The sequence below is a fragment of the Cololabis saira genome, chromosome 4 (genome assembly GCF_033807715.1).
Source record: "Cololabis saira isolate AMF1-May2022 chromosome 4, fColSai1.1, whole genome shotgun sequence".
In the NCBI taxonomy this organism is placed as follows: Eukaryota; Metazoa; Chordata; class Actinopteri; order Beloniformes; family Belonidae; genus Cololabis; species Cololabis saira.
Genome location: NC_084590.1, coordinates 43,868,910 through 43,886,537, shown reverse-complemented (window position 1 = coordinate 43,886,537; position 17,628 = coordinate 43,868,910). Strand labels below are relative to the sequence as shown.

The following is a 17,628-nucleotide window of genomic DNA, read 5'->3' as shown; positions in this document are numbered from 1 at the left end:
AGTGTACATTTGTGATCAGTGCTGATATCCTTTATTTTCAGTTAAAATGCACCGATTTAGTTTAGTTAATTTAGTTTGAAAAGGAATAATTCACACATACGCACTGACACAAACCCACATATAAATGATCTGAAGTTTGTGTTTAATGTTTAGTTAGTTGTTGTTTATGTGTAGTTTAAGCATCGGAATTTATCCCAAGTTTGGTTTCACTGTCTTTTAAGACTTTTGTAAATACATTCTGATTATTTTGAATGAGAAAGAGGAGTAAACAGGAAGAGAAAAGGAAGGCTAAAAAAAATAGATGAAATGGTAAAAGCTGCTGATAGTCTTGCAGATCCATTTCGGATACCGACCAGTTCGCAATTGACTTGGTAGATTTGGAGTTAAAATTAAATAATCACATTATTGCTGTCTCCTAGAGGAGCAGACTACACTTGCATCGCAGCATGCAAACAAAAAGATTCAGAATCGCCTGAAGACTACGTGATTCATCTAGAAACAATTTTCTGACATCATTCTGTCATTCCTTTTGAACTCGCGGACAATGGAGCTTAACAGCAGTTGATAAGGCATTATTTTATGGAATACTCCCTTCAGTCCAACGTTTTGTAACAAAGTACTGGGTCCATCAGGCCGTGGAAAAACGGAAATGGAAAAAAGCCTTGAAAGAAAAGTCAGGAGGTACATTTGGGCAGGGCAATCCACGGGGAAGTGATTATTTCCAACGTAGGTGGGAGGAATATAGGAGGCTTGGAGGGTGCAGAAAGTGGAATTCCGACAGTGACCCTGCAAAGGATAAAGTGGGTATAGATAATGGATGGATGGATGGATTCCACTAAATAGTTGAAAGTGCTCAGGGCATTTCCAGGAGGATCACATGACTCACCTGTGACCCAGTGCTCTGCTCCTGCCAACTCTCTTTTAAACATCAACTACCAGGTCTGTGGTTATATAAGGGAGAGGAAAAGGAATCAGAGTGTGGAGAGCATCATGGAGTTTTCTGCAACCGTGGTCTTGGCAGGGCTGATCTTGGCTCTGCTGTGGCTTTTTACTGTCAAAAACAGTAGTAAGCATCGTTTGCCTCCAGGACCCTATGCTCTTCCTGTTATAGGAAACCTGTTACAGCTAAATAAGAATGCACCTTTTAAAACCTTTCTGGAGGTGAGTTTGAGAATTGTTTTAATTTGCATAATTCACAGTTGAATTAGAACGTATATGGAGTATGCTTGGGTCTTTTATTTGCATCCTGATGTTTGAACACTAAAAGCAATGTTGTCTGTTTTTGCAAATATTTCTTTTTGCCTTCAGTTCAGTAAAACTCATGGTCCTTTGGTGACACTATATCTGGGCTGGCAGCGGGTAGTTGTCCTGGTAGGGTATGACACGATTAAAGGGGCCCTGGTGGACCAGGCAGATGACTTTACAGGAAGAGGACCACTGCCATTTCTGCACAAATCTACCAAAGGATATGGTAAGAACACAAGACACTGCAAATCTGGAATATTTCATGCCTGTGGTGTCTCAGTGTAAGGATGTTCTCCAGGTCAACGAGCTCAGCTTTTCTTTGAACAGGTTTGACGATCAGCAATGGGGAGCGCTGGCGCCAGCTGCGGCGCTTCACTCTGTCAACCCTGCGAGATTTTGGGATGGGACGTAAAGGGATGGAGGAGTGGATTCAAGAGGAGAGCAAACACTTGAGGGACCATATACAATCATTGAAAGGTTAGTTTTACAGAGACCTGATTCAAACGAGCTTTGTTTTTATACCAATCACCTCAAATTTTCTGTCAAACCTATGTTGGATTTGCTCGGGGGTCATCTCCTGGCTCCGTTATAAGCACCTAGAGACATTTTGTATATGATGCAATTGGTACATAAAATATATTGAATTGAATTGAAATGTTTCAGTTCAGTAGCAGATATATTCCAAAAAAGCTGACTTGGAGGGCCAAAAACAACATGGGAGCTTTATTGGATTGTTCAGTGTGTGTATCAAGCTAGAACAAGTTGCACACTTTGAACTGGGTGGCCAAAATGGGGGGGAAGGGGGGGGGGGGGGGGGGTTGGCTGCAACCTATCACCGTTCAGTACTGCCAAAAGGCATGGTTGCACCCTGGACAGGTCTGGATGAGATGCAATCATCTTTTCGTGAAGCCAGACATGAACATGAATGTTGATTGCATTTTTAAACTGGAAAAGGTCCAACTGTTTGTATCAAGGCAGCCCGGTGGCTTAGTGGTTAGCATGGTCGCCTCACAGCAAGAAGGTTCTTGGTTGGACTCCTTGGCTCGGTCGAATTTTCATGTTCTTCCTGTGCTTGCATGGGTTCCCCCCGGGTACTCCCCCCGGCTTCCTCCCACAGTCCAAAACATGCATAGTAATTTATTTGATGATTCTAAATTGCCCGTAGGTCTTAGCGTGATTGTGCATGGTTGTTTGTCTTTATATGTCTGTATATTACCTATAAACCGCATAGTCCTGGTCCAGGTAAACACAGGAACTGTGCAGGATCAGACATGTTGCTGTCTGAAATTGGTTAGAGCTGGTTTTAAGGGTGTGTAAAAACGTAATCATCCTTTTTATCAAAAACATATTTTAAGCAAACCATTTCTGGAGTAAAACCTCAAATGCATTGGTTGGTTAGTTAAATTATATTCTCCACATACTAATTTCTCTTTTTTGTTTCTGAGAAGGGCATGTGCAAGACAAACCCAGTTGTGTTTTCCCTTTTTGGCTGCAGGTTCACCATTTGACCCCACGTTTTTGTTGGGTGGCACTGTGTGTAACGTGATCTGCTGCTTAGTGTTTGGCAAACGCTTTGGCTACAAAGAGAAGCAATTCTTGCACCTGCTTGAAAACATATCTGAACTTCCAAGGTTCAATAGCAAACCTTGGGGTGTGGTAAGTGGAAGTTTCCCTCAAATGAAAAATGTAATATTCTTACATCCTCACAACAAATTATGAGAACACGTTCAATATCAGTTTACCAAATATGTATAGGTAACACAGAATATTTGAATAAATAGGACTTCTGTTACATCTTCCAGCTGTACAACATCTTCCCCTGGCTCATGGAACGTCTTCCCGGTCCCCAGCACACTTTTTTTGCCCGCAATACGGAACTTAGACAGTTTTTCATAAAGAAGATAGAAGAGCACAGAGATACACTGGACCCGAGCTCCCCAAGAGACTACGTTGACTGCTTTCTTCTCCGATGTGATCAGGTTTCGTGTCTTTTGTTCAGCCACAGGCAGTTGGCAATGATTCCTCTTTTTGACACAGTCTCATCACAGTTTATACAATAAAACGATTAAGGGTTGTTAAAGTACTGCACCAAAGATAGGAAAGCTGAAGTAACCTAACTACCAGCTGGTGGGTAGAATACCTATCAATCTGACTTCACTGTTGGTCAATTACTTTTAGTTCACGTTTTTAGTGCTCAAAGTATAAGTTAATATATTGGATCTGATGTGGATCATAAAGCATTATTTTCCCTTTTTCCCTCTCAGGAAAAGGAAAATCCCACCACAGAGTTCATCAATGAGAACTTGGTCTCAACAGTGATGAACCTGTTTCTGGCAGGAACAGAAACCACCAGCTCCACCATCAGATATGGCATCAGTGTGCTGATCAAACACACAGACGTACAGAGTGAGTCTCCCTTATTTTCCAAAGACATTGTGGTCAGAAGTAAATGCTTGTCATTTTGTACACACCTTTAAATTAATGTGAATTTGTCTTCTGTAGAGAAAATGCAGGAGGAGATTGATACAGTGATTGGAAGAAACCGGTGCCCTAATATGGAGGACCGTAAATCTCTTCCTTTTACCGATGCCGTTATCCATGAGATTCAGCGTTTTCTGGACTTGGCCCCCTTCAGTCTCCCTCGCTATGCACCGAAGGACATCTCTTATATGGGTTATACCATCCCCAAGGTAATCTTGGCTCCAATATATTACATTACATTTAGCAGATGCTTTTATCCAAAGCGACTTAGAGAGGAATACAATCCATTATAACATAACATAAGTCTTTTAGATCAAGTTCATATAGGCAGGTGCAGATCCTGAGATCACCTTAAGTGTCAAAGACTTTTTTATCCGAGTTGCCACAGGTAGTCAGTGCAGCCCAGTGAGCAAAGGAGTGATGTGAGCACATCTGAGTTGATTAAAGACCAGACACACTCAGTTTGGTTAAATGCATCTAAATCAAGCTATGGGCAACAATCTAGATAAGGATTAAACAGGAGTTCCCGAGAAATCCAAGTATACATGCAGGAGAAGACAATCGATTTTTGAGTGAGGTACATTAGAGTCTGTGATGCTACGTGGCGCCAAACGCACTTTTGCATTGCCGTTCTTCAGGTTATTTCTTTTTCGGTTGTCTTCTTCTTGTCCTACTGTGTTGATATTCTTGCTTTCATGGTGTTGTCACTTCCAGAAGGGGGAGTCCCAGGGCAGTCACTAGCTCGGCTAAGCATGGGTTGCATATACATGCCAGAATAACTCGAATTAAGATTACATTATCTGGCACTAATAGCTCGATCTCAAGAGTTTCAGTTTGGTTCGACTACAGCCCAGCTAAGGTGTATACATGGCTTTTTAAAATTCAATATCGGTCGGATTGAGGATTAAGGCAACAATTAGACTTTCTGTTAGTGCATGTAAAAGTATTGGTTTAATCGCAAAAAACTGGCTAGCCAGCTAGGAGGGCATTGCAGTAAGCAAAGTGGGATATAACTATGGTCTCTACCAGGAGTTGAGTTGCATTTTGAATCAGCTGAGGTCTTTTTTTTGTGACACGAACTGGAGGCTGAGGCAACGTGGTCAGAGAAGTAAAACATTTAATCAGTCATGACATCCAGGTTCTTTGTCATTTTTGTGGGAGCAACGGTAGTTGATACAACATTTACGTCAATAGTGAGGCTGAATGAATGATGGGCAGGAAGAGCCAGGGCCTTAGTCTTAAGCAGCTAAAGGTGAAGGTGGTGACTCTTCATCCATGCGGACAGATCAGAGAGGCAAGCTGACATTTGTGTATGATTGCCGGGTTGTCTGGTGGGAATGACAGAGTTGTGTATCATCTGCCTAGCAGTGACCAGAGAGGATGTGTGATTGAATAATCTGGCCCAGAGCAGTGGTGTATATTGCAAATGGAAGGAGCCCAAGTACGGAGTCTTGGGGCACCCCTGTGGAGAAGCGATGGAATGAAGATTTTTCCCTGGCAATATATTAATTTGAAATGTACAGTATTGTGCAGTATTGCAATTATTTAAAAACTCTGATCAAAATAGCATTAAGACCACCTCTGTTAAGTGGAGAGATGTAAAGTTCTTTGTTTTTCAAAAAATTCCCGTGGTCTGAATGAAATGTCTGTGACATGTTTTGGTTGTAATAACACAGAAACAAAACGAATGTTTCATTTTCAACCATGACCTCACGGGTATGTTTCATAGCAGCTGATTTTAAGTGGGTGGAGTTGTCATCTTAACTGCACTCCTCTTCCTCAGAGTATGTTTTTTTAAAAGTTGTCACAGCTTTGTGCTACAGATTAGAGGTACAGCCATGATTGGAATAAATATCCTGCAGTTTTGTGAGGGTAATCCTGATGGTCCTCTCAGCAGAGCAAACCACCCTCCTCAGAGTCAGTTGGTCCCTTTTGGTGTTGTTCCCCATTCAGTTAGTGATGCTCCCACTCAGGAAACTCTCTATAGTGCAGGTGTAGAAGTTTGTAAGTGCCCTCGGTGGGGGTTGGAAGTCCCCCGGTCTCTTTAGGAAGTAGAGACACTGGCGGCCTTTTTCACTAAGGTGTTAATGTGACAGGAGAGGTCCTGTAAGATGTGGAAATCCAGGTATTTATTTCTGTATACCTGGGCCCCTTTGATGCAGATGGGTTGGAGGTATCTCTGCTGCTTCCTGCCAAAGTCCACTATCTATCAGCTCCTTTGTGTTACAGATGTTGAGTGTTAGGTTGTTGTCCTCACTCCAGTCCATGAGATGTTTTATCTCGGTTCGTAAGGCAGACTCTTCATTGTTGGAGATGAGACCCACTACAGCTGTGTCATCCGCAAACTCTATGATGGTATTGGAGTCAGAGGTGGCCATGCAGTCATGAGTATATAGGGAATACAGCAGAGGGCTCAGAAAGCATCTTTAAAGGACCCAGTACTGACGGTGAGTGGAGAAGAAGAGTTGTTGCGGCCCACGCACACCATCTGCAGTCTCTCTGTGAGGAAGCTATGAATCCACCGGCCCAGTGAGGGATGCACATAGAGATCGTACAGTTTTTGGACCAGCCTGGAGGGGATTATGGTGTTAAACGTTGAGCTGTAGTCGATTAACAACAGTCTAGCGTAGCGTCCTCTCTTGGTGTCCAGATGGGATAAGGTGGTGTGGAGTAGATGAAATAGCATCGTCTGTGGGTCTGTTGGAGCGGTAGGCAAATTGAAGCGGGTCCAGAGATACAGGCAGGGAGGAATTGTGGGGGGGTTTGACAAGACTTTCAAAACACTTCATCACCATAGATGTTAGGGCTATGGGGCAATAATCTTTCAGAGAGCTGGGCTGGGGTTTCTTGGGCACAGGAACTATCAGTTCATTTGAAAACATTTAGTGACATTGCACTGTGAGAGGGAGAGGTTGAATATTATTGTCAGGACAGGCACTAGCTGGTTAGCACAGACCTTAAGGACATAACCTCTGATCCCATCCCAACCTGCTGCCTTCCTGGGATTTACTCTCCCGATTGTCCTCCGCACATCGTGCTCTGTCACAATGAGAGCCATTTCCTCTCCTCCTCTAACAATGTCAGCTCATTGACCAATGGTCTCAAAACTGTCATAAAAGTTATTCAGTTCGTCGGCGAGACATTTGTGGGCGTTTTCCAGAGGAGCATCCAGTGTACAGTAATCCCTCGCTGCTCGCTATAACGTGGTTCACTTGTCATGGTCTCGCTGCTTCGCGGATTTCCCTTGTGCATCATGTTCTGCACTCTGATTGGCTAAATAGTCTCCCCGCTTCTCCACTTCCTGTTTCAATAATGTTGGTCGCTTAGCAACAATGCTGAGAATGACCAATGAGCTTCAGCGAGCAGCTGAAGAACAGAAACCCTTTAATCGTTCATTACAGTTCTCAAATATGATCGATGGTGGCATGACGGTTTATAAGAATCTTTTTGCCCAGAAGAAAAAAGAGTGACAACAACGACCCATAACTATGGTCTTTTCTGGAAAAAACACACCTGCACCGCGGGCTTTAGAAGAAAAAGACGCTACAGAGCGAGTCAGGATGCAGCAGCGCAGTCAGAAGAGCAGTGAAATACGTGCAAGTCACAATTTGTTCTACTGTATTTATTAGGGCCCGAGCACTTGCAGTGCGAAGGCCCTATTGTATTTGCAGGAATTTTTAGGGCCCGAGCACCTTCAGTGCGAAGGCCCTATTGTATCTGTAGGAATTTTTTCTTTCTTTCTTTCTTTCTTTTTCTTCTGACAAAAGGAAGGCCTTTTTGCCCCCCTAAACGTGCCCAAAAAGTCACCAAATTTTGCATGCAAGTCAGGCCTGGCGAAAAATTTGATATTTAATGGTTTGCATTAATGGGCGTGGCAAAATGGCTCAACAGCGCCCCCTTGAAAACTTTGTGCCTCAAGCCCCAGAATGCGGTATGTCGTACACGCACGAAAATCGGTACACACCTGTATCATGGCGCAACCGAAAGAAAAGTCTCTTGGCGTCATGCCCGAAACCGAACAGGAAGTCGGCCATTTGGAATTAGTTGTGTCATTTTGGCGAAATTTATTCCATTCCTTCGAAAGTTAATTCAGCCCGAACCGTAACGTGCACCCAAGTGTGTTATACATCAAAATGTGCGTCTCCATCCTCCGACTACACGCATTACTTTTCTCTTTCAAAAGCGTTACCGTGGCGATGCTAGACGCCAAAAAGCGCGGCTACCCTTCATCTGGTTGGTTCAGACAGAAAAAACTTTGCGCCTCAAGCCCCATAATACGGTTTGACGCACATGAACGAAAATTGGTACACTCCTGTATCATGTCGCAACTAAAAGAAAAGTCTCTTGGCGCCATTGCCGAAACCGAACAGGAAGTCAGCCATTTTGAACATTCTGAATTAATTGCGTAATTTTGGAGCAATATATGCCATTCCTTCGAGAGTTAATTCAGCCCGAACCGTATCGTTAACCCAGATGTGTTATACATCAAAATGTGCGTCTCCATCCTGCGACTACACGCATTACTTTTCTCTTTCAAAAGTATTACCGTGGCGACGCTAGACGCCAACAAGCGGACCCCCCCTTCATCTGATTGGTCCATATTTGATAGTTCCCCAAAAGGCACCAAATTTGGCATGCAAGCCAGGCCTGGCGATAAATTTGATCTTTCATGGTTTGCATTAATGGGCGTGGCAAAATGGCTCAACAGCGCCCCCCGGAAAACTTTGTGCCTCAAGCCCCACAATACGGTTTGACGTACATGCACGAAAATCGCTACACACCTGTATCATGTCACAACTAAAAGAAAAGTCTCTTGGCGCCATGGCCGAAACCGAACAGGAAGTCGGCCATTTTGAATAAATTGTGTCATTTTGGCGAAATTTATGCCATTCCTTCGGCAGTTAATTCAGCCCGAACCGTAACGTGCACCCAGGTGTGTTATACATCAAAATGTGCGTCTACATCCTGCGACACCACGCATTACTTTTCTCTTTCAAAAGTATTACCGTGGCGACGCTAGACGCCAAAAGGCGCGCCCCCCCTTCATGTGATTGGTCCATATTTGATAGTTCTCCAAAAGTCACCAAATTTTGCATGCAAGCCAGACTTGGCGATAAATTTGATATTTCATGGTTTGCATTAATGGGCGTGGCCTAACGGCTCAACAGCGCCCCCTAAAATACTTTTATCTGCCATAACTTTTGAATGGTTTGACATAGGAAGTCGTGGGTGGTGTCATGGGACTCTGTAATGAGTCCTTAAGCTTCGTTGGCCTTAATTAGCCCCGCCCCTTCTTCTGATTGGTTGTCCCGATTTCCTGCTATAACATTGGAATGGTTTGACATAGAGAGTCGTGGGTAGTGTCATCAGATTCTTTATGGAGTCCTTGACCTTCATTGGCCAGAATTAGCCCCGCCTCTTCTTCTGATTGGTTGTCCCTTTTTTCTGCTATAACTTTTTAATGGTTTGACATAGGAAGTCGTGGGTGGTGTCATGGGACTTTGTACTGAGTTCTTAAGCTTCGTTGGCCTTAATTAGCCCAGCCCCTTCTTCTGATTGGTTGTCCCGATTTTCTGCTATAACTTTGGAATGGTTTAACATAGAGAGTCGTGGGTGGTGTCATGGGACTCTGTAATGAGTCCTTAAGCTTAGTTGGCTTTAATTAACCCCGCCCCTTCTTCTGATTGGTTGTCCCGATTTTCTGCTATAACTTTGGAATGGTTTGACATAGGGAGTCGTGGGTGGGGTCATCAGATTATGTATGGAGTCCTTGACCTTCATTGGCCTGAATTAGCCCCACCCTTTCTTCTGATTGGTTGTCCCTTTTTTCTGCTATAACTTTTGAATGGTTTGACATAGGAAGTCGTGGGTGGTGTCATGGGAATCTGTAATGAGTCCTTAAGCTTCGTTGGCCTTAATTAGCCCCGCCCCTTCTTCTGATTGGTTGTCCCGATTTTCTGCTATAACTTTGGAATGGTTTGACATAGAGAGTCGTGGGTGGTGTCATCAGATTATGTATGGAGTCCTTGACCTTCATTGGCCTGAATTAGCCCCGCCCCTTCTTCTGATTGGTTGTCCCTTTTTTCTGCTATAACTTTTGAATGGTTTGACATAGGAAGTCGTGGGTGGTGTCTTTTCTGATATGCTTATGGGGGGCGGTGGCCGTGAGTGCGAGGGCCCGTTCATCGCTGCTTGCAGCTTTAATTATTATTATTATTAGGGCCCGAGCACTTGCAGTGCGAAGGCCCTATTGTATTTGCAGGAATTTTTATTATTATTATTATTATTTTTTTTTTTTTTCTTCTGACAAAGTGATGGCCTTTTTGCCCCCCTTAACATGCCCAAAAAGTCACCAAATTTTGCACCCAAGTCAGGCCTGGCGAAAAATTTGATATTTAATGGTTTGCATTAATGGGCGTGGTAAAATGGCTCAACAGCGCCCCCTTGAAATCTTTGTGCCTCAAGCCCCACGATACGGTTTGACGTACATGCACGAAAATCGGTACCCACGTGTATCATGGGACAACTTAAAGAAAAGTCTCTTGGCGTCATGCCTGAAACCGAACAGGAAGTCGGCCATTTTGAATTAATCGTGTCACTTTGGCGCAATTTATGCCATTCCTTCGAGAGTTAATTCAGCCCGAACCGTATCGTGAACCCAGGTGTGTTATACATCAAAATGTGCGTCTCCATCCTGCGACTACACGCATTACTTTTCTCTTTCAAAAGTGTTACCGTGGCGACGCTAGACGCCAACAAGCGCACCCCCCCTTCATCTGATTGGTCCATATTTGATAGTTCCCCAAAAGGCACCAAATTTGGCATGCATGCCAGGCCTGGCGATAAATTTGATATTTCATGGTTTGCATTAATGGGCGTGGCAAAATGGCTCAACAGCGCCCCCCGGAAAACTTTGTGCCTCAAGCCCCACAATACGGTTTGACGTACATGCACGAAAATCGCTACACACCTGTATCATGGCACAACTTAAAGAAAAGTCTCTTGGAGCCATGGCCGAAACCGAACAGGATGTCGGCCATTTTGAATAAATTGTGTCATTTTGGCGAAATTTATGCCATTCCTTCGGCAGTTAATTCAGCCCGAACCGTAACGTGCACCCAGGTGTGTTATACATCAAAATGTGCGTCTACATCCTGCGACACCACGCATTACTTTTCTCTTTCAGAAGTGTTACCGTGGCGACGCTAGACGCCAAAAGGCGCGCCCGCCCTTCATGTGATTGGTCCATATTTGATAGTTCTCCAAAAGTCACCAAATTTTGCATGCAAGCCAGACTTGGCGATAAATTTGATATTTCATGGTTTGCATTAATGGGCGTGGCCTAACGGCTCAACAGCGCCCCCTAGAATACTTTTATCTGCCATAACTTTTGAATGGTTTGACATAGGAAGTTGTGGGTGGTGTCATGGGACTCTGTAATGAGTCCTTAAGCTTCGTTGGCCTTAATTAGCCCCGCCCCTTCTTCTGATTGGTTGTCCCGATTTTCTGCTATAACTTTGGAATGGTTTGACATAGGGAGTCGTGGGTGGGGTCATCAGATTCTTTATGGAGTCCTTGACCTTCATTGGCCTAAATTAGCCCCGCCCCTTCTTCTGATTGGTTGTCCCTTTTTTCTGCTATAACTTTTGAATAGTTTGACATAGGAAGTCGTGGGTGGTGTCTTTTCTGATATGCTTATGGGGGGCGGTGGCCGTGAGTGCGAGGGCCCGTTCATCGCTGCTTGCAGCTTTAATTATTATTTTTTTTTTTTTTCTTCTGACAAAGTGATGGCCTTTTTGCCCCCCTTAACATGCCCAAAAAGTCACCAAATTTTGCACCCAAGTCAGGCCTGGCGAAAAATTTGATATTTAATGGTTTGCATTAATGGGCGTGGTAAAATGGCTCAACAGCGCCCCCTTGAAAACTTTGTGCCTCAAGCCCCACGATACGGTTTGACGTACATGCACGAAAATCGGTACACACCTGTATCATGGGACAACTTAAAGAAAAGTCTCTTGGCGTCATGCCCGAAACCGAACAGGAAGTCGGCCATTTTGAATTAATCGTGTCACTTTGGCGCAATTTATGCCATTCCTTCGGCAGTTAATTCAGCCCGAACCGTAACGTGCACCCAGGTGTGTTATACATCTAAATGTGCGTCTACATCCTGCGACACCACGCATTACTTTTCTCTTTCAAAAGTGTTACCGTGGCGACGCTAGACGCCAAAAGGCGCGCCCCCCCTTCATGTGATTGGTCCATATTTGATAGTTCTCCAAAAGTCACCAAATTTTGCATGCAAGCCAGACTTGGCGATAAATTTGATATTTCATGGTTTGCATTAATGGGCGTGGCCTAACGGCTCAACAGCGCCCCCTAGAATACTTTTATCTGCCATAACTTTTGAATGGTTTGACATAGGAAGTCGTGGGTGGTGTCATGGGACATTGTACTGACTTCTTAAGCTTCGTTGGCCAGAATTAGCCCCGCCTCTTCTTCTGATTGGTTGTCCCTTTTTTCTGCTATAACTTTTTAATGGTTTGACATAGGAAGTCGTCGGTGGTGTCATGGGACTCTGTAATGAGTTCTTAAGCTTCGTTGGCCTTAATTAGCCCCGCCCCTTCTTCTGATTGGTTGTCCCGATTTTCTGCTATAACTTTGGAATGGTTTTACATAGAGAGTCCCGCTTCCTGATTCAAACGTCTGCTGGCCCCGCCCCCCGACCAATCAGTGGCGAATAGGGTGATGACGGCCCCGCCCCCCGACCAATCAGTGGCGAGTAGGGTGATGACGGCCCCGCCCCCCGACCAATCAGTGGCGAGTATGGTGATGACGGCCCCGCCCCCCGACCAATCAGTGGCGAGTAGGGTGATGACGGCCCCGCTCCCCGACCAATCAGCTGCCTGTAATATGGTGTCATGCTCTCGCGCTGACTCCCGCTTCCTGATTCAAACGTCTGCCGGCCCCGCCCCCCGACCAATCAGTAGGGTGATGACGGCCCCGCTCCCCCACCAATCAGCTGCCTGTAATATGGCGTCATGCTCTCGCGCTGACTCCCGCTTCCTGATTCAAACGTATGCCGGCCCCGCCCCCCGACCAATCAGTAGCGAGTAGGGTGATGACGGCCCCGCCCCCCGACCAATCAGTGGCGAGTAGGGTGATGACGGCCCCGCCCCCCGACCAATCAGCTGTTGTAATGTGGTTACGTCAGAAATAGTCCCGTGCTCAGCCCGGTTAGAACCTCGGTAGAATGTTACAGAAAAAGTAATAATATAAAACATAGTGTTTTACTAATATTTATACCTTACAAATATTTTTAAAATTAGGAAAAAATGGTTCCAGATATTTTATCGCTATTTTGGTCTCTCATAAGCCAGTAAGTCACAGCAGTACCTAAGCTGACATGTAGCTCAGCCAGATCATTGGGGTCTTTGGTTCCTGAGGTTGAGAGTTCGAGCCTGGCTGAATTCTGAATTTTTTGTGAGCAATTTTTGTCACCAAAGTCACCAGATTTTGCATTCAAGCCAGGCCTGGTGATACATTTGATATTTCATGGTTTGCATTAATGGGCGTTGCCTAACGGCTCAACAGCGCCCCCTAGAATACTTTTCTCTGCCATAACATTTGAATGGTTTGACATAAAGAATCGTGGGTGGTGTCATGGGACTCGGTATTGAGTCCTTGACCTTCATTGGCCTGAATTAGCCCCGCCCCTTCTTCCGATTGGTTGTCCCGATTTTCTGCCATAACTTTTGAAAGCTTTGACATAGAGAGTCGTGGGTGGTGTCATCAGACTCTGTATGGAGTCCCTGACCTTCATTGGCCTGAATTAGCCCTGCCCCTTCTTCTGATTGGTGGTTCCTTTTTTCTGCTATAACTTTTGAATGGTTTGACATAGAGAGTCGTGGGTGGTGTCATTTCTGATATGCTTATGGGGGGCGGTGGACGTGAGTGCGAGGGCCCGTTCATCGCTGCTTGCAGCTTTAATTGTATTTTTTTTCATAATCATTTTTTCATTTTCTCCCCTTCAAATCAAATTAATCGGGTCGCGGTGTATGGGGCTGATCTCCGCAATTTGAAGCCGTGGTCTTGGTTGCTATTTCGCGGATTTCACTCATCAGGGGTTCTTTGACTTTGACTTTATTTATTTGTTGAGCAGGGACCGTACATATTAATGGACACGTGTAAATACGCATGGTTGTAGCCAAAGGCTAATTTCCACCATTCGTTCCCGCGGCAAATTAATGCCAGACACAGAACTGGACACCAGCAGACATACGAGACATCAAGGCCATACATGAACAAAACACAACATTAAAAAACACAGCTGGGCTAGATAAAAAAAATTAAGCAATAAAAACAAACGTGAAAAAACGACAAAAAAACAAAACAAAAAAAAAGTTATCAAATTACAGTTTCAATATGAAACTTATCCTAATAGTCCAAATTAATGTTCACACCTCTGGTTTTCCTTCAGCCATATTTTAAGTTTTGCTTTAAACGAGGGTAAAGTATAACTGTCTCTAATAGTGGTAGGAAGACTATTCCAACCCCCCCCCCCCAAGGTGGACAGAACAGTCCTGCCGAACGCAGTGCACCTACAGGGAAACTCAACATCTCCTCTGGTTTTCATGCCTTTGACAGACCTTTTTTTTAATGAATTCCCTCAGAGGTGGGGGAGCTAGACCATGTAAGCTTCTTTAGATAAAACAAGCAAATTTGAAAACTCTATAACTATAAAGGTTTAAAAAATCATACTTTATGAGGATATGACAGGTGTGATAGGAGTATGTTTTTTTTATCCAGTGTCTTTAAGGCTTTTTTATAGAGTGACTCTATCAGTTTAAGTGCTGTAGAACATGCCAGTGCCCAGCTTGTAAAACAGTAATCAATATGAGAAAGAATCATACAGTGTAAAAACATGAGAGCAGCAGTAGTGGACAGTGAATTCCTTATTTGTCTGAAATTAGCTAGATTATATTTGACCGACTTTGTCCCCTTTTTTATGTGTTTCTTAAATGAGAGAGTTGAGTCAAGAACGACTCCAAGATACCTGAACTCCAGAGCAAGCCCCTCTCCTCTCAGAAACACGCCAGGACAGAACAGTTCATTTTGGAACGTAACCCCTGCGAAAAACGAGGGATTACTGTACTTCGAGCGGTGGCGTGTGTTGAGGAATTTATCAAACCAGTTCAGAAGTCCGCTTTGTGGTTTATGAGTTTTTATTCAGCCGGCGGTGGGCGGATCTACACAGACCAAAGTCTGGTTGATATGCCGACCCAGATTGATTTGGCTACAGGGTTTTTATACAAAAGTTCAATCAACAATGACAGGAATAAACCAGCCCAGTGAGAGCCAGTCAGAGGTGTGACCCTTAAGCTTTGGGACCACCCCTGAGGGATCAGGAAGTCCATATATGGTTTTGTCTCTGTAGCGGCTGGAAGTCGAATCCACTCCCCCGGTGCCTGTCTCAGCAGGGATGCAAGACGCAGGAACTTGTGTGAGACAATAGGCCACAGACGAAAATCACCCCATGGGGTGCTCTAGTGTTCCAAGTCTGTTTGAGGCAACTTCCAAGGTGTGATAGGAAGTTGAAGCTACGTAAAAGGTGTTGAGTCCAGTTCAAAGCCCTGCAGGAGGTAGGACTGGGGCAACCTGCCCCTGCAGGGGGGCCAAGCTGTCACAATGCTTCATCACGTGTAAATGTTTACTTGAAGCATTAGGCAGGGTAGAAAAAGGGTGGTGCAGTTGTCTGGAGTGTTTATGGGACTGTGATTGACATTCTGTACATGCCGCCCCTTGGAATGTTGGTCTACAGATGGTGCCAACGGAGAGGATTTGTGTCCCAAAATAGTTTTAGTAATATTATCTGAAATTATTGGTAATTTCAGCAATACTATGACAAAAATACACTTAATAACTGCAATTCTGACTTCTTTGTGTCTACAGGGCACTCAAATTATTGTCCTGCTGCATTCTGTGCTGAAAGAGGAAAAGCAGTGGTCGACACCAATGTCTTTTAACCCTCAGCACTTCCTGGACCAGAATGGCAACTTTAAGAAAAACCCTGCATTCATGCCATTTGCTGCAGGTAAAATAGTCAATCACACAATTTTTGAACCTGATTTCATGCTGGACAATATTGTTTTGTGTGTTTAAACTTTTCTGATTTTGTTTTTCTTCATAGGGAAAAGATCCTGTGTTGGCGAGTCTCTGGCCCGAATGGAGCTTTTTATCTTTTTTGTAACGCTCCTACAGAATTTTAAATTTTCCAGCCCTAAAGGGTCAGACGGTATCGACCTTAACCCCGAATACAGCAGCTTTGCCAACATCCCTCGTAGGTATGATTTGATTGCCACACCGCGGTGAAAAGTGAAGTCTGCCATCCCCTCAAGTGCAATTAACATAATTTTCAATTAAGGGTATTGTTCATATAATATCTACTGTTTTCTCATTAACTGTGTACCATAAACAAGATAATTAAAAAAAAACATCTTTCTCTTTGCTTTTAGTTCTAAGAACTGTTTTCAAGTATGCACGTCTGTATTATGTCTTTTTTTTTTTAGTATATAATTCCTGTATTTTCTGTGAAATTGCTTTATTTGCTTTGCTAGGAAGAAAAAATAAATGAAAACTTATTTTGAATTTGTATAACCTCTTTTCAAGGGCACATAAATGACCAATATCTTAACGTAAATCATCCGAGCTGTGACTGATGACATCTCTGACTCATGTGAAGAAAAAAATAAGGTAGATCAGCATCGCCCCGTACAATATTAGTAGTTTTAATCAGACCTCTGACAGTAAACTGTAGTATCCAATATCCCACCGCGAGAAAAGAACCATCAAGGATTTTCATCGTTGTGATGGTTGAAAATATTTTTTTTATTAAAAACCGAAAATCATGAGTAACGTTTGTTGTTTAGATGAGTGTCTCCTGAAGCAGCAGCGGTTATGAACCAGGGCTCAGCCCCGGGGAAATGCAGCCCCTGTACCGGTTATCGTGAAACCAGGCTAAGGACTCAGTTGTGAGGGATTTTAACGTGTCGTTTTAAACATGCAAATCTGAACCGGTCATTGAATGGCATATTTTCAGAATTAGACATCAAACAAGGTGATAAAGTCTCACTTCAGTTGAATTGAAATGTTTTTCAATACAACTTATCTCAGTTATGAATCAAATACATGTATTGTACACATTATACCTACTACTATGTTAGGGATGATGCCCGACGACACGGGGGCGTGAACCTTCCAACGTTTATACCACGGTCACTTACCAAAAAACATAATTTTAAATAATTTATTCATGCTTTAATGTGTTTTCAGTTGAAATCATTAGTTTTATAACAAGCCACAGCTGAGCGGCTGAGCGGACTATTTAATCTCTCGTCGGCAGCCGTTGTAACCTGGTTACAAAGTTTTTTAACAAGCCATAACTCAGTTTCCTTGGTAACGGGAGATATTCTAGTCCGCTCAGCTCCGCCCGGCTATTTTCTTTTCTCTCCTCTTTTGCATCCCAGTCATCAAAATTGTAATTGTAAATAAATTAAAAGAAATTACAAAATCACTCATGTCGCCGTCCTGCGGTAGCCGACTCTTCTTCTCTGAATCTCCGTTGCCGTGGTTACCACCTGGCAGTTGATCCAGCGCAATGATATTAAAGTTATCAGGCAATTTGACCGAACTTGTTTTCTAGGTGTAGGTTATTACTTTTAATGGACACCTGCCAGCCAATCAGAATCGAGTATTCACACAGACCGTGGTATAACTCACTTTAACCACAAACAATATAACTGGATTTGAAGAAAATACAGTACGTAGTGTTTTTTTTATTTTATTTTATTAATATTATATATGATTCCTGCATTATCTGTTACTTGGTTTATGGCAGAAGCAGAG

General features: G+C 43.6%; 1 protein-coding gene across 1 annotated transcript; it reads left to right on the top strand.

Annotated features, from left to right (window-relative positions):
- Nucleotides 1-974: 974 nt before the first annotated feature.
- Nucleotides 975-16,371, top strand: LOC133442013 (cytochrome P450 2A6-like). The gene is made up of 9 exons (XM_061719880.1): nucleotides 975-1,161; nucleotides 1,309-1,471; nucleotides 1,573-1,722; nucleotides 2,741-2,901; nucleotides 3,048-3,224; nucleotides 3,510-3,651; nucleotides 3,748-3,935; nucleotides 15,676-15,817; nucleotides 15,914-16,371. Exons 1-9 carry the CDS (start codon nucleotides 991-993, stop codon nucleotides 16,093-16,095), a joined length of 1,476 nt encoding a protein of 491 aa, XP_061575864.1. The 5' UTR covers nucleotides 975-990; the 3' UTR covers nucleotides 16,096-16,371.
- Nucleotides 16,372-17,628: the final 1,257 nt, after the last annotated feature.